The sequence below is a fragment of the Pyrgilauda ruficollis genome, unplaced genomic scaffold (assembly GCF_017590135.1).
Source record: "Pyrgilauda ruficollis isolate IOZ18807 unplaced genomic scaffold, ASM1759013v1 scaffold69, whole genome shotgun sequence".
Classification (NCBI taxonomy): domain Eukaryota; kingdom Metazoa; phylum Chordata; class Aves; order Passeriformes; family Passeridae; genus Pyrgilauda; species Pyrgilauda ruficollis.
Genome location: NW_024528710.1, coordinates 344,224 through 366,375, shown reverse-complemented (window position 1 = coordinate 366,375; position 22,152 = coordinate 344,224). Strand labels below are relative to the sequence as shown.

Below are 22,152 nucleotides of genomic sequence, written 5' to 3'. Positions count from 1 at the left end.
TGCCGGGCAGTCTCAGCTCCTGCCTGGGCAGAGCCTATACTCAGCCATCTGCATGTCCCTGCCTGCCCCACTCCCCCTAAGCACACTGCCATCCCCGTCTTATGCTTTCCTCCCTCCCAGGGAGCATGTGAACATGTGAACCTGAACTACTTTTCCTCCAGTCCTGCTTTTCTCCCAGTCCTCCCTGGCTGCGCTGGCCCTGGCTGGGCTCTCCTTAGCCTCTGCCTTTCCCTCTATCTTCTGCCCATCCATGCAGAAGCTCTTTCCTACGAGAAACACAAGGAATCTCTGTTTCTCTTCCTGGTTTCACCATCTCTCCCCTTGATCCCGTGCTATATTTGATCCCATGCTCATCTTTCCTACCATTCTCCCCTCCTCTCTGCTGTCTTCTCTTGTCTTTTTTATCTCATCCTGTTTTTCTCTCCTTCCCCTCCCCATTTCTGCCCTGCCTGCAGCCCCTGTGCTGGCTGTACCTATTGAGTACCTTGTACTTCCCACCTATTCTTTGAGCCACTTCTGCATCCAGCCTTTCCTCTTCTACTTTTCCGTAGGTCTGTCCTTCTCCTCTGTCTGTTTGTCTGTCCTTTGGGGCCAGGCTGCATTTTTTGACAATGCTCCCTGTGCTGGCTGATGGGGTGGTGGTTAAGGAGCACCAGAGGGTGATGGGGTGGAGGTTGTTGAACACCAAGTGGTGATGAGGTGGTTGTTATCACACATGAACACACCTCACTCCTCTCTGGTGTAGGTAACTGCTCCGATGCCTCTGAAGGGCTCCAGCCTGGAACTGTGCAAAAAAGCATTTGCCCGCCAGCGTGCCAAGGACCTGACAGAGCAAGCCAGTGCTCTCCTGGCAAAAGACAAGCAGATTGAAGCTCTGCAGCAGGAATGCCGGGAACTGCAGGCTAAACTTCTGGCAGGGAAGGTGAGACACTTTATGGGACATCAGGGCTGGGGACAAGCACAACAGCAGTGATGGAAGCCAGGCTCTGGGAAGTGGTGGAGGGGGGAATTAGTCTCAAGTGGAGGCTGAAAACAGGGGAGGGGATTTGAAGTGTGAGCTGAGTGGGGACACTTGGGGGACACTTGTTTTGCAAAACTGCGTAGAGAAATATAAGGTATCAACATAAGTTGCTATTACTAACATTTTTTGGTCATGAACAGAAGAAAACACCAAGAGCAAAACAATGCATGTAGTAAAAGAAAGAGTGGCAGAGAAAGAGTGTGGCACAGACTGTCCATATCTCTCCAGAAGAGTGCATTGGGGGACACCCTGCTTGTCCCTCCATCAGTTCATGGATCTGAGCTGCCATTTCTAGCAGTGACTAAAACTCCTTCCCTGGAAACCCCTGAGAAGCCACAGACACAGGATGACTTTTCAAAGGGCTGAGCAGCAAGCAAGATGTAGAAGCAGGGCCTCCTTTCAAAGCGTTTCTTTGAGAAGCACATTCCCAAAAACCAGTCTAGATCCCAAGCTTCAAGCTGCAGCTTTCTGAGGAGTCACAGCCACCATGAGACTGGGGATAACTCAGTGCCTCCTGAAATGTTTATTATGACAGCTACAAATCAGCAGGTAGGGCTGGGTGTTCATGAAACCATCTGCAGTGCTGCTGTCTGCTCCTGGCCTGGTGATCTGCATTTCCCTCAGTACCAGCACAGGCCATGCCAATATAAATGGTGGGATAAAGTGGTAATTCAGCTCATCCCAAGATCTAGGACTGGTCAGATGTGTCGCTCCTGCAAAGTTCTTCTCTGTGAATGTTCTGGAAGGAGCCTCTGCAGACAGCTGGGGCTGGGTGAGATGGTTCCCACTCAAGGTGACTAAAGCAACCTGTTCTGGGCATCTAAATTGCATCTTTGATTCCCAGACTGGATGCTTGCAGTTTAGGTCAGTTCAAATCTCCAAAGGATCTCAGTAACACTTGGGCCTATGCTGGTTTCCCCCTGTTTTGCTAATGCAAATGTGGTCAAGTGTCACCCTACCTCCCTGCCCCCAGCTGAGCTGAACGCTTGCACTTCTACCTGTCCTACTTACGTGGTATTTAGGTGACAAATATTTCCTCACTGAAAATATCTTTATTTTTGTCCCTGACCTCCCCATATGTTCAATTTAACTACAGGTTTGAAGGTGGATTCTCAGTCTTTCCCTAATGTAGATCTAGTCAGGATTAGAACAATGGGGTGTATTTGGTGTTTGTACAGAGCTGCCCCATTGATCTTTCCTGGCATTAAACCAAAGGACAAACCTATCCAGGTCTTTCTGTGCTCTACAGTGTCAGCAAGAAGTTTCCTTCCCATTCCTTTGATTTCTCACCTCAGGCCCCCACAGAAAGGGGAACAGACCCTTTCCAAAGCACTCTGATTTTCCTAGCAGAGTGTGCTGGGCAACCTGAACCTGCTAGGGACAGGTGTGACAGATTGCAAAGGAATGTGACAGAAGTGGGTGAGCAAGATTCATTCCTGGCCAAGGAAAAGCACATGGGTAAAACCCCCAGGGCTGACAAATTCAGTCCCTGCCTTCCTTGGCTGACCTGGGTGACCACCCTGTCCCTGGTGACCCTGTCTGTGGCACCAGCAGCCGGGACATTGATGCCTGAGCAGGGAATCCATAGAAAAGAGAGCAATATAGATCATTCTGTCTGATCTTGTTTTTCCCATTTCTCTTCCAAGCAAACCACTCATTAAATTTTAATTTCCAGCTACTTAAAATTCCAAATTCCCCTAATCTGTCTGCAGCATGCAAAATGCATTATGCCAATGAAGGGTGTTTTATGCAGAGATATGATGTGCACACTTAGAGTTTGTAACCAAATCAATTTTAATTGTGGGTATTTAAATCAGTAGGAATTTTTCAGTAGCTATGAAATGGATCCCCTCAGTTCCCTGGCAGTAGCAGGACTCACAACCTGCACCCTGGGCTACAAATGCATTGGCCTTGCTTTGCAAAGCCAGGGCTCTTAGGACAGAATAAAATAATTTCCTGAGATCATACTCCAGTGATCTGCTTCCAACCAAACCCTGGCTCCAGCTAGATCCAGGCTGCAATTTCTTGCAGCATGGATTCTTGGAAGTGGAGGACTGGGGGGGAACAGCTGCAGGGGATCGGTATAATAGAAACTGTGGGGAGTACTCAGCTTTTTTCTACTCCATTATTCCCCCAGGCTTCCAAGGCTGTCTGTTGGGAATAGCTGCCTTTTTGTGGTGGGGGAAGGGAGATTTTATACATAGCCCCAGCCAGTTTTGTTTAAAGAGCTACTGCCCTGATAGCCTGAACATGGAGCTGGCAGAGAGGGGGCCCAGCTGCTCACTTCTTGAATCTATAATCAGTTCCCATTAATGCTGCCTCAGTTTCCCCCTTGCAGTGTGAGAGTAACCATGATTCTCTCCACAAATTGTATTTATAAAGCACACACTATTTTTAGGGCAAAAAAGAAGCAAACAGGGAAGCAGATTAAATTTGTCCTGGATACTAGTTATGTCTTGAATTCTCTGGCTTAGGAGCTTTCCAGGGGAATGAACAATGTCCCCTCCAGCAGCAGATTTTTAAAGTTATGAAAACTTGATTTTGTACATATGGACATGCAGGTACGTATTTCTTCAGCTTCCTGAAATCTGGAAGCCTTTGAAGAATCAAACAAGCTGGTGACCTATTCTCCCCAGCTTTGTGATAGTCAGATTGTGCTGGTTTCCTTCAAAAGCTGCTGGTTTTGGGTCGTGTGTGGATGGGAGTGACCCCTTGTGCTGTATATTGGTGTCCATCACACATACTGTCTTGAGAGGAGAGAAATCAAGAATGTTAGGAAACCAAATATTATTCTGAGAAAGAACTGACCAAATCCCAGATGTTCTTCATTCCTGCAACCTCTCAAAGCCAAGTGATTGCCACCACCCACAACAAGGAGTAAAGAAAGCAGCGAGAGCTCTGGTTTGGCTGGGCTGTGAAATGACATTATCCTGCCACGCTCCCTGCTGGCATGTGATGAGATGGCCCATGCTTGGAAAAGCCCTGCACATCATGCTGGGAGAGCTGTAGGAGCATTACAGTCTGGGTTTCATCTTCACAAGGAATAATGTTTTTGCATAAAGGATGTAAAGTGAGTTTTGAGGCTTTGGAGACCCAGGAATCGGTCATGAACGTGTGCCACACTACCTAGGTTTTCCCAGCCTCTCCTCTTTTGGAGTTTGCATGTTAAATGTGAGATGTCCCACCTTTTGGAGCTTGTCAGTGCCATGGTGCCATGGTTGGTTTCCCACAGGACGACCCTCGCTGCCTGAACGTCATCGAGTTCGACCGCCTGCTGCGGGAATCCCAGCGAGAGGTGCTGCGGCTCCAGAGGCAGATCGCTCTCAAGAATTTCAAGGAGTGTTTGCGTTCCTCCAAAATGAGCTCGGGCAGTGCCATGCCCAGTGCTGCCGCACGTCCAGGGCCAGCCAATTCCTGCCTTAAAGGTGCACCTCAACCAAAGGAGGCCTCGGGAGACCCAGCGCTGGGAGGGAGAGCTCGCAGGGAGGTGAGACAAGTGGGTCAGCAATCAGAAAGTTTGGATATTTAATTACTCAGTTAATTGGTGTTCTTAGGGAACTTCACTTGGAGAAGGTGAGGGCTGTGGTTCACATCCACCGCAAATAGGTGCAGTGCTGGTTTCCAAAGGGACACATTCCAGCACCAGGTCTCAGGGTGAGGAGGGACGTGGGTGCTGCTGCCAGCCCACACCAGCACAGGGATGCTGAGCTGTGCCAGGAGCTCAGTCCTGCTCGTTTTCCCTAGCACAGGGCTCCTGTGCTGTGATTTTCAGCCAAGGAAAGCAGGTTTTTTCCTTTATAGAATCATGGAATGGTTTGGATTGGAGGGATCTTAAAAGTGCATCTTGTTCCACCGCCTGCCATGGGCAGGGACACCTTCCACTATCTCAGCTTGCTCCTGTCCAACCCGGCTTTGGATGCTTTCTGGGACGGGGCAGCCACAGCTTCTCTGGGCACCCTGTGCTGGGGCATCCCAGCCCTTCCAGGAGGGAATTCCTTCCCAGTATCTCTGCCCTCTAGCAGTGGGAAGCCATTCCCCTGTGTGCTGTCTCTCCATCCCTTGTCCCCAGTCCCTCTCCAGCTCTCCTGAAGCCCTTACCTCTGGAATTTCAGGGTGAATCAGCAGGAATTTCTTCCCGGAAAGGGTGCTCAGACTTTGGCAGGCCTGCCTGGGGAGGTTTGGAGTCCCCATCCTCAGAGAAGTCCAAGGAAGAGCTGGACATGGCACTCAGTGCTCTGGGCTGGGGACAAGGTGGGGATTGGGCACAGTTTTTGACTGGATGAGCTTGGAGGTCTTTTCCAAACTCAGTGATTCTGTGATTCTCTGAAATACCAGTTTGATACCTAGTATGAGAAAGGTGATTGAAAAGCAAAAAAGTATCAGCAATATTTCCACAGGGCTATTCCACAGATAAGTATGGGTTTCACAGCAGACCTGAATGTTTCCAAGCACTGGGGCTCTTGAGGTGACATGGCTTGGGTGGAGGATCCCAAGATTTCCATATGCTGGTTGATGCACAGACTGTTGGATTCTGCAGTGAACCTTATTCCATGGATGATAGGGAACAAGGTTCACATGGAAGGAGATTTCAGATTTTTTTTTTTTTTTTTTAGCAAAAAATGGGAAATAATTGGTAGCCTGGGCTTGAGTGTGGGCTCCTGGAGCTCTCAGGCTTTCAGCATAAGAACCATGAATATAGATGCAGATAAAACCTATGTTTTTCAAGACAAAAATAGGTTAAAAATCACATCCTAGGTATAGTGCTTAGACACTGCCCTAATGGCTGGCTCTACAGGATCTCAGACCTCATCCCATGGATCCCTCAGCACTGAAGGTGTTGAGAGTGAAATGTGGAACCCCATGTCTGAGGAGAGGCCAGCTAAGGCTAAGGCTGAGATGGATTCATAAAGTCCTGCTGCTTCCTCACAGTACAGGTTTGCTTTGATGATCTTAAAGATCTGTCCCTAACATCTGTTTATCAAAAATAACTTCACAGTTAATGTTTAAAACCTTATCAAGACCCTTTTTCTTCTGTGTGTTTCAGTCCTTGCCCTGCAGTCAGGGCTTATTCTGGGCAGTGTCAAGTCAAGTATCAGCCGAGAACAAAAATTCAGAGGATTAATGTGTGTTTGTCTGTGACCCCAATGAAAAGGCATTTTGTTAGAAACTTGCGAACAAATGTATATAGAAAGTGTCTCCTTTCATCTGGTTTGGTGGTGCACAAAAGCCATGGCACTGCTGCCATTTTAGCCCTTCCCAGATACCAGCAGAGGTGGGGTGCTGCATTTGTTGGTAGTGTTTGTCTGCTCTTCCCAGCCCTTAGATTCTGACATCTTCACTTATTTCTACCCTTTGTGAGCTGTGTTCTCCCTAATCCCCTCTGTGTCGCTTTGGGGAGGGCCATGGAAGGTGTTGCTGCTGCCTCGCATTGAGTCGTTAGGTGAGGCACAAATGGCAGCTTGGCTCTGAGACCTTCCTGGAGCCCACTGTTCCTCGGAGATGCTTCAGTCAAGCTGGGCTGGTTGGCACTGGGCTCCAGGAGATTCCCAGCACAGAGATCCCTGGCGAGGTGTCCAGCTTTCTCCATGTCAAGTGGTGCAGCTCAGAGATCAGGAGTTCCCTGTGTAGCGCTGCTCTCCTGGGTGGTACTGCCAGGAAGGTCCCTCTTCCCTTAGTGTTTTCTATAGTCTCAGGATGTCCCTGAGCTCTTTGGCATCTCTTCTGCTTTCAGGTGGAACCAGGTGTGCAACCACTGGGACCTGTCTTTGAAGGACATGAAAATTTTCCTCCCAAAAATGCAGTAACAAACCAGGAGAGCGGCAAAAAGATACAGCAGCTGGTGAGTTGTGAACCTGGTTTGGGGGAAGGAGTGTGCTACTTCCTTATTTTTGTTGGGGGTTTCATATGTGCAGTCCAGGTAGAGATTTTGGGGACTAAAGTCTTTTTACGTGCAGCTGCCCTGCAAAAGTGGGAAGCTTGGGGAATTGGTAGAAAAACACAGGCCATCTGCATGCAGAGTGTTGCTGGGTGGCAGGTCCAGGTGCGGGGCTGGCAGGGGAATAAGTCACACTCATATGAGAGGGAAACATGTCAGTAGGTTCTGTGCTGTGTTTGGTTTAGGCTTATTTTAAATGGGGACAGATGTGGATGAGGAATGTGTCCCTTGTGAATTATTGCAGCAGTTGAGACCGTGCACAGGGAGGTTTAGTAGCTCCTGTCAATCTGAAGGGTAGTGAGTAGCTGCAGATCAAGAGGATGTCTGTGCTCTGTTAGTGTCACTGGAATTAGAAAAGGAGCTAAAATAGCACAGCTGGTGTTTAAAGATGAAAATTTTATACAGAAAGTCTGTTGTTTTGTCCCCCACACCTTGTCCTCTCTGCTGTTCCGTATAAATAGGAACAGTCCATGTATGTGGGAGCAGGATTATTTCCAGACAGAAGGCTTGGGGAAGAGAGGAATAGTTGCTTCTTTTTTTTGTTTTTTTTTTTTCCCCTAACTTTCGGAAAAATTTCCCTTGGTTTCTACATTGTTTAATTTTGTCACAAAGAGATTTTCATAAGAAAATAAAAATAACTAATGAAGCACTGGGTCTGAGAGGCTGGGCTTGAATTTCATATTTTTTGTAAGAGTGTGGGCTTCCTGATCTACTTCTTGTTGTTTTGTGCAGGAAGTTGAACTGAAGAAAAAGCGCAAAAAATGTGAAAACCTTGAGCATGAAGTGAGGAAAAAGCATAAAAGATGCAAAGAACTAGTAAGTGTTCTTGTTGCCTACTTTACAAGCGTAATGAGAGAAGAGGAGCTAAGTTGTTGTGTGCCTCTCTTGGATTCTCTTCAGTTCATGTTGATAAGGAATCACCAGTGTTTCTGTTCATTTGAACAGTGACACAAATTTGGGGCTCCAGCCCTTAAGGCTGGGATTGTTTATTTAGTCTTTCCACTACCTATGGGCTGAATACAGCTACACAAATCACTGGATGAAATTCCATGGCCTTTGCTAATTTGGGGAAATACTTAACGATTTTCACAGGCACTCCAGACAGGTATTGAAATGATAATAACACCTTCCCACTGTCTTTTTCTTGTGATTTTTGTTGGCTGAAGTCCTGTTTAATTCCAGGGAAGTTTTGCAGCTCGTACCAGAACATATGGATTTCTCCCTTCTGTTTCTGCTTTGCTTTGCTCAAGAGATCAAAGACTGGTTTGGGTTGGAAGAGACCTTAAAGGTCATTATGAATTTACAGGACAAGGCCGTCGTCCGGCCCTGGATTCTCTTTGAGCAGTGCTGCTCACTTGTGCTTCCCAGACCTCTAGCAGCATCCCACCAGCCTCCTGCACCATCAGGAAACAGGAGCAATGGAGCTGCTCTGCAGGATAGTCTGGGGGGTTAGTCAGAGGGCCTTGGTGTAATTCCTGCTCTTTCTGGACAGGAGATCCAGCTGCAGGAGGTGCAGAATGAAAATGCACGACTGGCTGAAGAGAACTTGCAGCTGAATGAGAAGGCTGGGTGGGCAGGACAGGTAAAAGCAGTGTCTTTGTCAGGTTGGCAGCATTGGCTTCTGCAAAACTCTGCTGTGAAGAAGATGCTGTTTTTAAGTTTCCAGCTCAGTAATGGTTGTGGGCTTCTGTTTCTAGCTTCTTCTCTGGACAAATCTAATGCACAAGAGTTAGAAAGTCATTTGTCAGTCCCATGTGTCAATTTGCCACCATGCATAAGGCTTCCTACATATTTAATAACTGCTGTAAGTGGAAATGTTTGTCTTTGCTTGCGTTGCTGGTAGACGTCAAGCCATAGCGCACCCCGGAACCAAAAATTCCTTGTGGTCGGTGAAGGAGGCAAAGATGATTTCAGCAGGCTACTGAATTTTCTGTCCTGTTCTCTGTGTTTAATCCTACAATGTAGGATTAAAAATGCTTATAGACCTTGTGCTTGTTTTTTTTTATCTCTTCATTATGTAGCCGGTTCCTATCCCAGTCTCTTCCTCTCTGCAAAAGAGGAGGGGAGATGAATCTAGGGAGAGAAGCAGTGTGCAAATAAATTGTTACACATTGAGGCCTGATACAAATGCTCCTATATTTAAGTGAAAACCTGAGGCAGAGGAGGTTCCTGATTTTGGTATCATTGCCAGCAGAAAGCCCAGAAATAAACTGGTCTTTGTTGTTTTTACAAGGAACACCTATGGCTGCTTGTGCTCACTGAAAATCCTTTCTTTTCAGGTTGAATCTGAGAATGCTGACCTGAAACTGCAGGTTGTTTTAGTGACTAAGGAACGGGATTCAGTAATTCAGACGAATCAAGGACTCCAAACCAAGCTGGAGAATCTAGAGCAGGTGCTGAAGGTCAGTAGGGTCCACATGGCTGGATGGACTGTCCAAACACCTACTGCTTCCTTTGAATGGCACAGGTTGTCTGTTTGCCTTTTCTGACCATTCTTTTGTCTCTGTGCTTTCACTGGGAATTCTGCTTGTGCAGGATCCTGGAACATGGCTTTCCAAAGTGGACAGAGGTGCTTTGGAAAGGCTGCTTCAGGGATTTGGGTGGGAGATAAGGTGGCCATCACTGATTTGAAGATTTTCTCTGACAATGTTGCTCTGCCTTGTGATGGGAATTTTTTTCTTTGTGCAATGATGACATGAAATACAGGCCCTGGTTTGGCTTTATGGCCATTGGTAGAACATAGGGCAGAGTTTCAGTAGTCACCCTTCAGCTGTGTGTGCCTTCTCCTGCAGCACATGAGAAATGTGGCTGAGCGGAGGCAGCAGCTGGAAGTGGAGCACAAGGAAGCGTTGCTAGTCCTGCAGGAGAAGCAGGAGGAGGTCCGGCGGTTGCAGCAGGTATGTGGTGTGTGACAGGGACATTTTCCTCTCTGAATGGACTCCTGCACTTTGTTTACTTTGGAGGTGTGCATGGGGGAGGTAGATGTGAATTTACAGGGTAAGAGTGTCTGAGTCCAGGTGAATTCTGTTACCTGAGCAAAGTGAAGGGCTTTGCTTATGAATGTCAGTTCTGACCTCTCACTGCTGTATGTCCAGAGCCCAGAGATGTTTCCGGACTGTATAGTGATTTAAATCATAAAATCATGGAATCATTCAGTATGGAAAAGCCCTCCAAGATCGAATCCATCCGTTCCCCCAGCACTGGATGGCAACTACTGACCCATGTCCCCAAGAGCCATATCTACACAGCTGTTAAACTGCTGCAGTTCACCAGTGCACTGGGCAGCCTGTGCCAGGGACTGTGAAAAAATTTTCTCAGTATTCAACCTGACCCTGCCCTGGCACAGCTTGATGCCATTTCCCCTTGTCCTGTCCCTTGCTCCCTATGAGCAGAGCCCAGCTGCCCCTCCAGCTGTCTGCTGCTGTCAGGGAGTTGTGCAGAGTCAGGAGGTCCCCCCTGAGCCTTGTTTTCTCCAGGCTGAGCCCCTTTCCCAGCTCCCTCAGCTGCTCTTCACCAGACCCGTGCTCTAGTCTACAATGGACTACCACAGTAGGATGACAGTAGAAGTGAACTCAGGTTGGCTGCTTTCTGATTTACTCCGTTCCTTATTTTTCCTTAGGCACAGGCAGAGGCAAGAAGGGAACATGAGGGAGCAGTACAGCTTCTAGAGGTAAGATAGAAAGAAATGAGGGATTAGTGGCTCCAGATTTGGTACCTTTTATTTATAGTATCAGTTTGGATGCCCTGGGTCTTGTTGGTTCTTCTGCAAAATGCTGTAGTGCCTTGATCAGATGCAACATGTTGCTGCAGTGAAAGTAATATTTGGGTCAAAGTTCAGGGAATTACATCCTAGCCTGCTCAGTCATTAGATAGGTTACTTCATTCAGATCATGCCCAAAAACTCTTTTAGGGGTGCATTTAGTAATCAAACTCAGATCTGCCTGTTCCATTTTCCAGCATCATGTGAAGGTAGAATACTTGTATCCGTGGGATTTAAAATTTCTCGTGTATATGTGTGCTCTATTTGTTTTATTAGGGAAAAATAAGAAAAGTTTATTAGGTAAAAAGCAGGAAAACCTGAGCATAAGGAGTGGTGAAGCTTGAGGTAGCTGCCTTGTTCCATTTGCTCTGACTTGCACATAGGGAATGTGCTTTGGCTGGTGGCTGACAGTGTACCAGTGCAGCCTGGCAGATGTGCTGAGCACTGCTTTGGGGTTGATTGGCATCAGCTCACTGTCTGTCAGGGTGATACTGGAGAAAACATTGGATTCCTGGAGCTGCAAAGGCACAGTGCCAAACCCTGGAACTTGATGTGACAATTTAGTGACTGCCAGAGGGTTGGGCTGAGTGTGGTGGCAAGGGGAGCATCTTCTGCTCTCTCAGAGGTTTTCTGAGCACTGAAATATCTGAGATGAGCAGGTTGTCTTGCTGTGCCCCCAGACAGTAGGATCTCTTGGGGCCGTGCTCCTCTCTCCAGTGGTGACAAACAGTCAGGGCTGTCAGAGTGAACTCCCTGTGCCCACTGCTGTGCAGCTCTGTGGCTTTTTGGGAGCCTGGGACTGTCGATGCAGATGGGAAGTGTCCTTGATGGAGATTGCTCCATGACTGCAAATAGCACCAGCTTTGGATGGGGCCTGGCCAGTAGAGCCCAAGAGTGCTGGGCTCCTGCTGAACAGGATTGAAATGTTGCAGGTTGGGTGAGTGTTGTGACATTATATCTTGTGCCCTTGCCACACTCCTTTGGGGACCTCTTTCAACATTTGGCTGCAGAGATGGGATGATACAGGTGCTGCTCTACATGACCTGGTGTTTAGCTGGGTTCTGAGCAGCCTTTAGAGGAAGGGTTGTTGTGCTTCTATTTCAAGGCCATTGGAACAGTCTGGTCTAGTGAAAAGTGTCCCTGCCCATGGAATAAAGATTAGCTTTAAGGTCCCTTCCAGTCCAAGTCATTCTGGGATTTGATGATTCTATGATGTTTGCCAAAAGTTTTCTGAACTAACTCAATGAAGGGTTGGAGAAGCTACTTAGGTTGAAACTAGACATCTCCCTGTGCAAAGGAAGAAAGAGACAGTCCTCTTGTTCTGCGTTTGAAGGTAATGTTCTTCTGCAAGGGCCTTACCAGTTAAATATTCTTGCTTTCATGTTACTGGTACAGAGATCACGGAATTATCAAATGGTTTGGGTTGGAAGGGACCTTGAAGTTCATCCAGTTCTACCTCCTGCTGTAGGCAGGGATGCCTTCCACTAGACCAGGTTTCTCAGAGCCTGATTCAACCTGACCCTGAATTTTATAAAGTAGAGCAAAGAAAGAGGAACTGTCATTAAAAGCCAGTTTAGTGCAGAGCAACAGTCATTTAAATTACTTAATTATAATCATAGTCATTCCAGAACATCAGTGTATGGCATAATTTGGGGGTTTGAGATGCCTTTGCTATGTATTGTCATTTTCACACGTGCTTGAATTGCTTTTTAATGTGATATAAATCAAGAATGAGTGTAGTCCATTTTCCTATTTGAAGAGTTCTGTCCCATGATTGCCATAAGTGGAGTCTCTCTCCCTGGAGATGTTCAGAACTGGACAGAGCTCTCGACAGCCAGCCCTGCTCTGAGCTGAGGGCTTTGAATCAGGTGATCCCAGTGTTCCAGGTGATCTCCTTCAGCCTTAGGTGTTCTGTAGTTCTGAGACAACTCACCCCTGTCACTGCCAGGGGTGAGGAGAGTATGCAATGGGGTGTGTGCAGAAATGCCATGGATAGAAGCACCCTCTCAGCTTAGGAACAAAAGCTTGAGGGTTAAGGTCATGGGAATGAGGGAGTTCAGTGGTTCCAAAATACATGAGGCAAGATTTCAACTGCCTTTGGCACTGCATAGATACAAAAGGAGACAGCCTGCTTCCAGGAATCCAGTTCTGTTGGGAAATGAGGGGGCCAGAGCTCAACTTTGCTTGCTTTCCCTGACTTAGGAGCAGGATGCAGGACCAAGCAGGCAGTCAGCTGCTTAAGAGCCTGTCACAGCCAGGCTCTGAGCTGTGCTTTGATTCCCAGAACTCCATGATCTCAGACCTGGGGAAAGATCTGAACACAAAATGTCTATTCCATTCATTTTTGAGTGGGTGCAATGTGCTGGGAAAAGGGGGCTTGAAATTTAGCAGCCACTCTAAGTATATTGTCATTTATCTCAAAGCACACTGGGATTTGGAGGCCCTCAAAATGTGCCTGGTTATCTTATTCATGCATTTGGTGTGTAGGATTTAGCTTTTGTTTGGCAAGCAGATGCTTCTGGGAATGAGGTGGGAATCTCAGTATGGAACAAGGCAGACACTGTAATTTGGTGAGAAAACAATTTCATTCAGACTGAGGGTTGGATTAGCTTTGGCAGAGTGTTGTAGTGTAACTGCTGATGTGGTTTGATATCTCTTTTTGCTTTTCTTCTTGCTCCCAGAGTACTTTGGATTGCATGCAGGTACTGCTCTAATGCTGTCAAACAGGATGTTTTTCCCTCTGTTCTGACTTTGACAGTTGCTTGATATTCTTGTTTTAATATACTCTGGAAAAGATTGCAAGAGTGTTACTGCCAAGAAATAAAGTGTAATTAAGGGAGCTCCTGCTATGAGTTTGATGGAGCAGCTGCATTTGTCTTTAAGTGCCTTGCTTTCTTGACCAATTAGAATTAGGAGCTTACTTTTTTTGGCACTTCCAGATTTTTAGAATTTTCCAACTGTGCTCCTTTTCCACATTTAAGTGTCTTTGCAGTCCAAGAGTGAAGTGTTTCCTTCAAACCCCAAAAGCAGTGGTGACAACATTGCAAGTGAGTGTTGTGGAGATGATGGGTCCTGCTGGCTTTGTAACTGAGTGGAAGATGGGAAGCTGAGATTGTGGATAATAGTTTTCCCAGAAGAGGTGGTAACTAATGAAGTTCCAGCTTGGGAGCTGTGCTAGGTGACCTGTTCACATGTTTAGAAAGAAGGCTGGTATATAAGTGCTAGGGTTTGTAGCTGTTAGAAAACATCTTTAAAACCTTCCAATCTGGCAGAGATCTCAGGAGGAATGGGGAGATAAAATGCAGGTGGCATTGGCTGTGCAAAGACACGTGGAGAAGAGAGAGCAGAGGCTAAACATGCCCAGTGGTGGGCTCAGAATTCCCTGCTGGCACAGGAGGTACAGGGTTGGAGGTAGGGGATTAAAAAAAAAAAAAAAAAAAAAAAAAGTCAGCCACATGTTGGTCAAAAAAGCAGCAAAGTGGTGGGAATTCTCAAGAAAGGATTTTATTGGGGTATGCTCACATCCTGTAGAAGTTGCACCCCACTGATGTGGAGTTATGGATGTTCTTCAATTCCTTTGGCATCAGCCCTGCTTTTAGCAAGAGCTTGGACTGCACACCTGTGGAATTCCCTTCTAGCAAAATGGAGATTCTCTGATCTGAAAAGTACATAGCAGAAGATAGGGAGAAGGGGAGCAAGGGACATCTGAAAGGAGAGCATGAGCTGTAGAAGTGGAACAGACCAGCCATGAATGAGAGTGTCTTAGAGGATGGGGCTGAGGTGGTATTGGTGGGTGTAGAGAATCAGTTCCTGAGTTGGTGATTAAACTGACCCCACCAAGCTCTGCTCCTGCTCTTGCAGCCTCTTCTGGAAGTTCAGTCCCTGTTGTGGGAGACTCCTCTTTCTCCCCATTTTGGGTTGGGCACAGACACAGAAGTCTTCTCTGTGTCTGGAGCTTGTTTCCTGCTGGTTCCCTGAACCTCCTGGCCACATCCTTGGGCCTCATCTTCCTTATCCTCCTACCTCCCAGCACTGCCCTGGAAACCTGCTGCTTCCCAGCTGTCTGCGGTCCCCTACAAAGTAGCTGCTAGAAGCACACCTTGTGTATGATGTGGCAGTAGTACTTAAGGCATGTTTGTATGTTGTTTGGAATAACAGATTGAAAAAACACTTGACTAATTCGGTGTCTGAGAATTAAACTGTAAATTATCCAGGTTATTGGCTTGGCCGCCAGTGTAAGTGGATTTAAACTGTGGTTTATGAATTTACAGGACAAGGTACTATTATGATGCTATTAAACACAATATCCAGATGCATCTGCTGGCTCATGTCTCCAGAGAAGACAGGAAATCTCCTTCTGGTCCTGCAGTCATTCTGAACCTGTCTGTTGTTGTAGGCTCTGTCCCAAGGTGTGATCAGGGATGAATGGTGGACTTGAGGAAGCCCTCCTTTGATCCAGTGCAACTGTTCTTACTGTTGAGGGTATCTTTTCTCTGTTGAGATGTAATGTTGTAGGGGAGAAGTCTTTATGTGAAAAATCCAAACTGTAAGTAAATCCAACACTCATATTGGCAGAGGAATCTTGTGCGCTGTGACTTAGTAAACAAGGAGTTGACTCTGAGCAAGTGAATAGCACAGACACTTCTGGGAGTTGGTCCTGGCATCTGAATTCAGTTCAGAGATAGTTCTTGCCAAACTTAAGGGACTTCAGCAGGCTTTCCTTAGAGCATGAGAGCACCTTTGGACTTGTGCAGGGAACAAGTAATAAACTGAAATACCTAAAACAGATATGTCACAGTCAAATAAAAATGCATGACCCTCCTAAATCTTTAGGGAGTGGCTACAAAGGTTTTGTGTTATTCTGAGACCACAGAGAGAGCTTTTTCCAGGTCAGAAATGTTATTTTTAGAGCTGCTTAAAATCTCAGTCTTTCTGTCTCACATAATATTTCAAGGCATCATTTATTTTTTGAGTTGGAAGGAGAAAAAACACTTCAAATACATTTGGTAGAATGGAAAATTGTGAAGAGTGCAGTGCAGTCATCTGTTTTGGTGCATATTACCTACAAGAAACAGTGAGAGGAGGGAAAGGAGCAGTTGCAATCACCTGGGAATTGATCTGCCTGCAACCTGGGGGAATGTGGGGATGTGTAAAGACAGCCAGGAATCAGCAGTGTTTTGTAAGGGGAAGTTCTAGAGATGGTAAAAAGAGAATATGGGAAAATACAAATGGTTCTCTAGCAGGAATGTGTCTTTCCCTCTCCATAGTGTTTCCCAAGGCTCCTTGGCACCTCATCTTGCTGAGGTGTAGCTTTCTTGTCCTCAGCATGCGTTTGCCTGGATTAAATCATCCCTGTAGGACCAGGAGGAAAAGTGTGTGCGCTTCCCACATCAAGGGAGAGTTCTGCAACATGGGCCCATGTGCTCTCTGCCCTTCCTAGTGCCAAGGTCCAGAGGGACAGTTGGCAGTCCCGCCTGGAACGGTGGGGAGGTCAGATTAAGGTTTTGGGAGCTTGCTGGGGCCTCTGGAGTGATGGGCAAAACTGGGAGAGCAATTCCTTTTGGGGACATGATTTTAATGCTCCAAAAACCATCCAAAGCCTTTTGAATCTTTGTAAGGCTTATTTGTCTCTGACCTATCTCATCTGGTCTTGTGCAGGGCTGAGAGAGGATATTGAAGTTCAAACCCAGAATTTTAGGGATAAGTCCTAATGGAGTTTGTAGCCAGCTTCCTCAGAGATGATGAGGCTCAGCTTTTCTAAGATAAGTAGAGGTGTGAGGCTGCTAGTTTCCAATGACTGTTCCTAAAAGCATCCTTTAGCTCCATGGAGTCTGGGAAAAGATGCAGCAAAGGCAAATCCTGTTTGGAACCTCAGTGTTTCGTCAGGGGTTTGTTCCTAACCTTGTTCTCTCCTGGCAGGCCAGGGTGAAGGATCTGGAAGAGCAGTGTCGCAGTCAAACAGAGCAATTCAGCCTCCTGTCACAGGAACTCCAACAATTCCGGCTTCAAACAGGGAAAATCGACCTTCTCACCTCCACTCTGGTGACTTCGGAGCTGCCCCTTGCTCTGTGCAGCTCCGCCCCACAGCCCCGCTGGGAGAAGGGTAATTACTGGACATGCCTGAGAGGGCTTTGACAAATGGGTTGATATTTATGTAAATGAAAAGGGCTAAAGGAGTTAATGCAAATGTTCAGTGTAATTTTGGCATCTCTCTCCCTATTGTAAATACTTTTGGTTCATTTTGTAAAGAGAAGTCGGCATTTCTGTGGCCAGGGAGAGCTCAGGTGTCCGGTCTGTTGAATGAGGCATGTTTGTAGAGACTTGGGCTGCTCCCTGGGATGCTTGTTGCTGATCCTGTGTCCTGCCTGTGGCTGTAACTAATGGGCAGCTGATTTTATTGCAGAGTCAGCTGTTCCTGGGTTGCTCCCCCATCAGAACACAAAGAAGGTTCACAATGAAGGGAGTGACGAGCTGGAGCTGTCGCAGCGGGGGTCGAACACCACCGTGGGCTCCCCAGCTGCTCCCACCAGTGCTCAGAAACAATCCAAGAAAGGGGAGTCTCAGTCCAGCTCTTCAAAATCTGAATCCATCCAGAACAGCCCAAAATCCTGCCCAACTCCAGAGGTCAGTATGGGAGTCCCCTCTGCTGCCTGTGCTTTTCAGTCAGAGGGGAATAAATGCATTGCTGAGAGCACCAGTAAAGTTACATTCATTCCCTTCTGGCTGCCTGAAGAAAATGGAATAAACAAGAGAAAAAATGTAGGAAAATACTGAAATTACTTCGGCTGCCATGTCTGTAATGCTCATTTGAACATATAGCTGTGTTCCATGAAGGAAACAACTGGATAGACAGTACCTGGGAGCCTGGAGGAGTGGGATGGGATGTGTGAGGTAGCTCTTGCTAAGCTTCCTTGTGGCACCTCAGCTGCCACTAAGACACATAAAGGCTACAAACTAGAATTTTTACCATGGGGAGAAACTGTGTCCAGACTATTTTTTGCCTTGAGCTGTGAATGAGGAACTCAAACTTCTTGTGTGGTGTTTTTAATTACTAAGATATTACTTGGTCAAAGAAACCATGAGAAGATGCCAAGTTTGTGCTAAGAGCGATGGAGCTAACAGGCTTTGCATGTTTGTGTCACCAAGATGTCCTCAATGGTTGTTGCTTCTTCTCCCCAGGAACACTTTTGTGGTGGTGTGGGGTTCACTTGAGCAGGGATTGATGCTCTCTTCTATGTATCACTTGAGGGGACAGGCTTCAGGGCAGAGAAGTGCTGTGAGCAGGGCTGGGTGTAGTGGCCTGAGGGGCACCTTTTGCTCTTTTGGGGTTTCCTGAGCACTAAAGCCACTGAAGTGCTGAGGTGCCCAGGTCAGGACAGTCACACAAAGGGCTGCTCCAGTGCCAGGCGGAGCCTCCCACTGTGTAAGAGCTCAGGGAAGTGCCATGTTCAGAGACAAAGTGAAGGTCACACCTGGGGAGGAACAGGTATGGAACTGTTAGCAATTCTATAGCAGGAAAAAAGCCTACTTTTTAGTTCAAGAAAAAGCTCGGAAGCCACCCTGCCCCCCTGGTGAGACAGATGCCTGCAGAGATCAGCGTGGGACCCTTGGAAAAGAAGCCATTGGCTTCCACAGTACATAACTGTGGGAACATTACAGGCTAAGCCCCTTCATTTGGGTGTTACAGATTTTTGTTCTCCAAGGGCAAAAATGGGGTAGGATTGTATTACAAGAAGTGAAGTACCTTGAAAAGATGCTCTGAACTCTTCCCCAGATTGGCTCTTCATGTATTAAAAAAAATACTTTGTGTTCTGGTGTTTGCAATGGGTCTTCATCAAAAATACATTTGCCTTGAGGTCTGCTTTAAAAAGGCAACTTGAGTTGGTTCATTGGCACAAGTTCACATAAACCCCAGGGAGTGCGTTGCCTCCAGAAGGGTTGCCTTACACAATCCATTGCCACTGGATGTAAAATCCCAACATTTCACTGGGATCAAAACAGCTGAGAGAAATTTCTCAAAGGTGCTTTGCCAGTAGGCACCAAATGCCCTGAAGGTGCAGCCTTCAGCTTAGGAAGTGCAGAAGGAGCTGCTGGCTAGAAAGGGAGAGGTTGTGACAGGAATGGGGGCTTCCTGCCCTGACTTTCATTCAGCATGTGCTGTTAGCAGAGTCAGCTAAAACCAAAAGTTCCGGTCAAAGCTCTCTCTGAAGTAATAGACATCCTACAGAAAATTTTGTTGGAGAGGACAGAAGCAGGTAAAGACCCCAGCATCCAACAGAGCTCCTTTTTTCAGGTTGACATTTCTGTTGCATACAGGCACAGCTACCATTTAGAGGTAGCAAGAAACCAGCATACTGAACTGTGGATGTGTAGGGTAGAAGAGATTTCCAGAGCCTCTAGTCAAATCTCCTGCCCCAGTGGGACTGTCACCAGCTTTAAATCAGTGTGGCCATGGCTTTGCTGAGCTCAGGCTACAGGTTCTTCAAGAATGGAGATCCCCCTAGCTCTGGGAACTGTTCCCAAGGCTGTATCACCCACCTGGGCAAGGAGTTTTTGCTGATGTCTGACTGGAAGCTCTGAAGCGCCAGTCTGAGGCTGTTGCCTCTTACTACTACTTCCTCACCTAAAAAGTCATTCTTAGAGATGGTCCTTAGCCCAGGAGCCAGACTGACACCAGCCACGAGTTTAGAGGATGTGTTCACTATGTACAAGCACTCTGAATATTCTTTTACTCCTTATCTTTAACATCTTTAGGTGGACACTGCAAGTGAAATGGAAGAACTGGATGTTGACAGCATCTCCCTCATGCCAGAGCCAGGCAGCCAAGGCCCTGCAAAGCTCCAGGTGTTCTTAGCTCGATACAGGTACTGAGTGCTCATTGCTTGTGCTCTGTGAAGTTATACACGTTATCCACAGTTGCCTACTTGACAATCTTCTCTAGGATTCACCACTGTTAGGGGGGGATAATAATAGGTTAGACCTTTTATCTTACTTCTCCGTGGGATTTTCACACTGGGAAAGCTGGGAGTGTCTAGTCTGAAGACGGGAAGGCTCTGGGGAGACCTTTCCAGTGCCTAAAGGAGCTCCAGGGGAGCTGGAGAGGAACTGGGGATAAATACCTGGAGTGACAGGACAAGGGAATGGCTTCCCACTGCCAGAGGGCAGGGATGGATAGGATATTGGCAAGGAATTGTTCCCTGTGAGGGTCATGGCACAGGGTGCTCAGAGCAGCCGTGGCTGCCCCTGGAACCGTGGCAGTGTCCAAGGCCAGGTTGGATGGGGTTGGAGTAGCCTGGGACAGTGGAAAGTGTCCCTGCCATGGCAGGGGGTGGAATGAGGTGAGCTTTAGGGTACCTTCCAACTCAAACCATTCCATGATTGAATGATTTGAGACCTGTTACTTCCTGCACAATCCAGGCTTAGCTCACCAAAAGCACATTAAGCTCAGTAGCTGTTCGTGAACAGCACTGTGTGAAACTTTAAATATTGGTCTCTGTTGAAAATTAGTTCAACCTGACATACTCATTGAATTGTCTATTTTTTTTCAGAAGTGCAAGAAATTTTCTCCAAGAAATCTTATTCCAACAATTAAGAAAACTTCAGCTTAGAATTCTGAAATTTTTGGCCAAAATGCCTCTGGCTGTAATTTTTAAAGGACCAAAATAAAAAACCAAACCCAGAAAAACTCCCACAGAATAAACCCAGGTGTTTTTGATAACTGTTGCCATTCACTGAGCCATCATGGTCAAGCCCAAGGTGCTACAGTTCAGTGTACTACCTGTCCTTCAGCTTTTCTGTTGGGAACTGGGAGGAAGAGAACAGGGATGAATCTGTGCTTGTGAGGAGCACATCAGATGTGGTCTGTGTCTTCATGTCAGTCTTGGACCCATAAGGTCTCTGTCAGATCAGAGAGGTAAACATTGCTTTGGCACAATGAAATCCCTTTTAAGTGGTAAAGAGCAGGAATTGGCAGTAGGTGTTTGTAAAGATAAAGGTTTTTCATGAGGCGTTTTCCTGTGAAATGAGACCCTCTGATTAGTTTGAGTATCCCTGGGTAGGCAGGTTAGAACTGCCTGGAGTCCAAGCCATATCACCAATGTATTTCTAATTTTCTTGTCGGTGAAGTTTTTGGAGTGCTGTTTAAAATGCAGGGTTAGAGCAGGAGGAGACACTACAACGTCTCTGTACAGCCTCTTCCAATGTTTGCTCAACCTCAAAGAAGTTTTTCCTCAGGTTCTGGTGGAATTTCCTGCTTGTTTGTGCCCACTGCCCCTTGTCCTGTTACTGGGCACCAGTGGAAAGCATCTGGCCTCCTCCTCTTGACATCCACCCTAAATATACCTGTGCATTGATAAAATCCCCTTTCTGTTGACTTTTCTCCAGGCTGAATCGGCCCAGCTCGCTCAGCCTGTCCTCAGAGAGGTGCTCCAGTCCCTTCAGCATCCTTATATCCCTGTTCCTTTGGATGTCACAAGACATCTGTTCTGCTCCTCAGAAATTACCTATTATTAAATATTTTTATACGTAAACTACAGTCTTGACCTTTGTCTATGGAATTTGCTGCTTGCTAAAGTGGATGCGTTCCCAGTGAATTGAAAGCTTATCAGCATCACAGCTGTAATGTGTTGCTGGGAAGGTTCCTATGCAAATTAAGTCTTCCAATTGTAAATATTTCAGCTACAATCCTTTTGATGGACCTAATGAAAATCCAGAGGCAGAGCTTCCACTGACTGCTGGAGAATATATTTACATCTATGGAGACATGGATGAAGATGGCTTTTTTGAAGGTGTGTTGTAGTAAAATGAAATGTGACTGAACTGCTGTGGCAAGTTGATTTCTCTCCAGAAAATGAGAGAGAAATTTACCCTCAAGGTAAAGGTAAAGGGTTTCTGCCCAAAGTTAGTTTGTTAGAAGGATGAGCAGATCCTGTTGGTAATGGCTTTATTTATGTTATGGAAAAATTAAGCTATGAAAATCCTTGTCTAGTGATTTCAGTGGAAATTTGCCACTGCTTTCAGCAAGTTCCACATTTCATCCCCAATGGCTTCAACTCCCATATGGTTCCTCCCCTACCATGGAGAAGAACAAGTTCAGCCCCTTTTGCAGATGTGCTGTTTCCCTCTTTCCAGTGCCTGTAGTGAGCCAGGGACTGCAGCAGGTGATGGATTGCCTTGTGCTCTTTTGGCAAAGAGGGGATACAATAATCAACCCAGACTACAGTTGTGACCCTTGCTGGTGTCATGCAGTGTTGCTGTTTTGGTCCCTTTGCAAACATGATCCTGGTTGACTAAAAGGTGGATGGAATCGAAACCAAGATTTGTGGGCTGCAAATTTGTGCTGAGGTTTTTTTTGTGGAGCCACTTGCTTAAGGGGTGATAAATTCCTGATTTCCTGAGGTGCTTTGCAAGAGCTGAGACAAATGCATGTGTGTTGCA

General features: G+C 46.6%; 1 protein-coding gene across 4 annotated transcripts in view; it reads left to right on the top strand.

The window, feature by feature from the left end:
- Nucleotides 1-745: 745 nt before the first annotated feature.
- TSPOAP1 (TSPO associated protein 1) overlaps nucleotides 746-22,152 on the top strand; it is a 49,105-nt gene continuing 27,698 nt past the window's right edge. For 3 of the 4 annotated variants that reach the window (XM_041484922.1, XM_041484921.1, XM_041484923.1), the window contains exons 1-7: nucleotides 9,239-9,358; nucleotides 9,749-9,853; nucleotides 10,576-10,626; nucleotides 16,636-16,819; nucleotides 17,120-17,340; nucleotides 19,471-19,580; nucleotides 21,394-21,503. In XM_041484922.1, the coding sequence (XP_041340856.1) occupies nucleotides 9,752-9,853; nucleotides 10,576-10,626; nucleotides 16,636-16,819; nucleotides 17,120-17,340; nucleotides 19,471-19,580; nucleotides 21,394-21,503 (778 nt within the window). In that variant the 5' untranslated portion in view covers nucleotides 9,239-9,358; nucleotides 9,749-9,751. Of the gene's footprint in view, nucleotides 923-4,253; nucleotides 4,509-6,752; nucleotides 6,861-7,688; nucleotides 7,773-8,448; nucleotides 8,539-9,235; nucleotides 9,359-9,748; nucleotides 9,854-10,575; nucleotides 10,627-16,635; nucleotides 16,820-17,119; nucleotides 17,341-19,470; nucleotides 19,581-21,393; nucleotides 21,504-22,152 lie in introns of those variants that run through there. The other variant, XM_041484924.1, reaches the window with a different exon arrangement.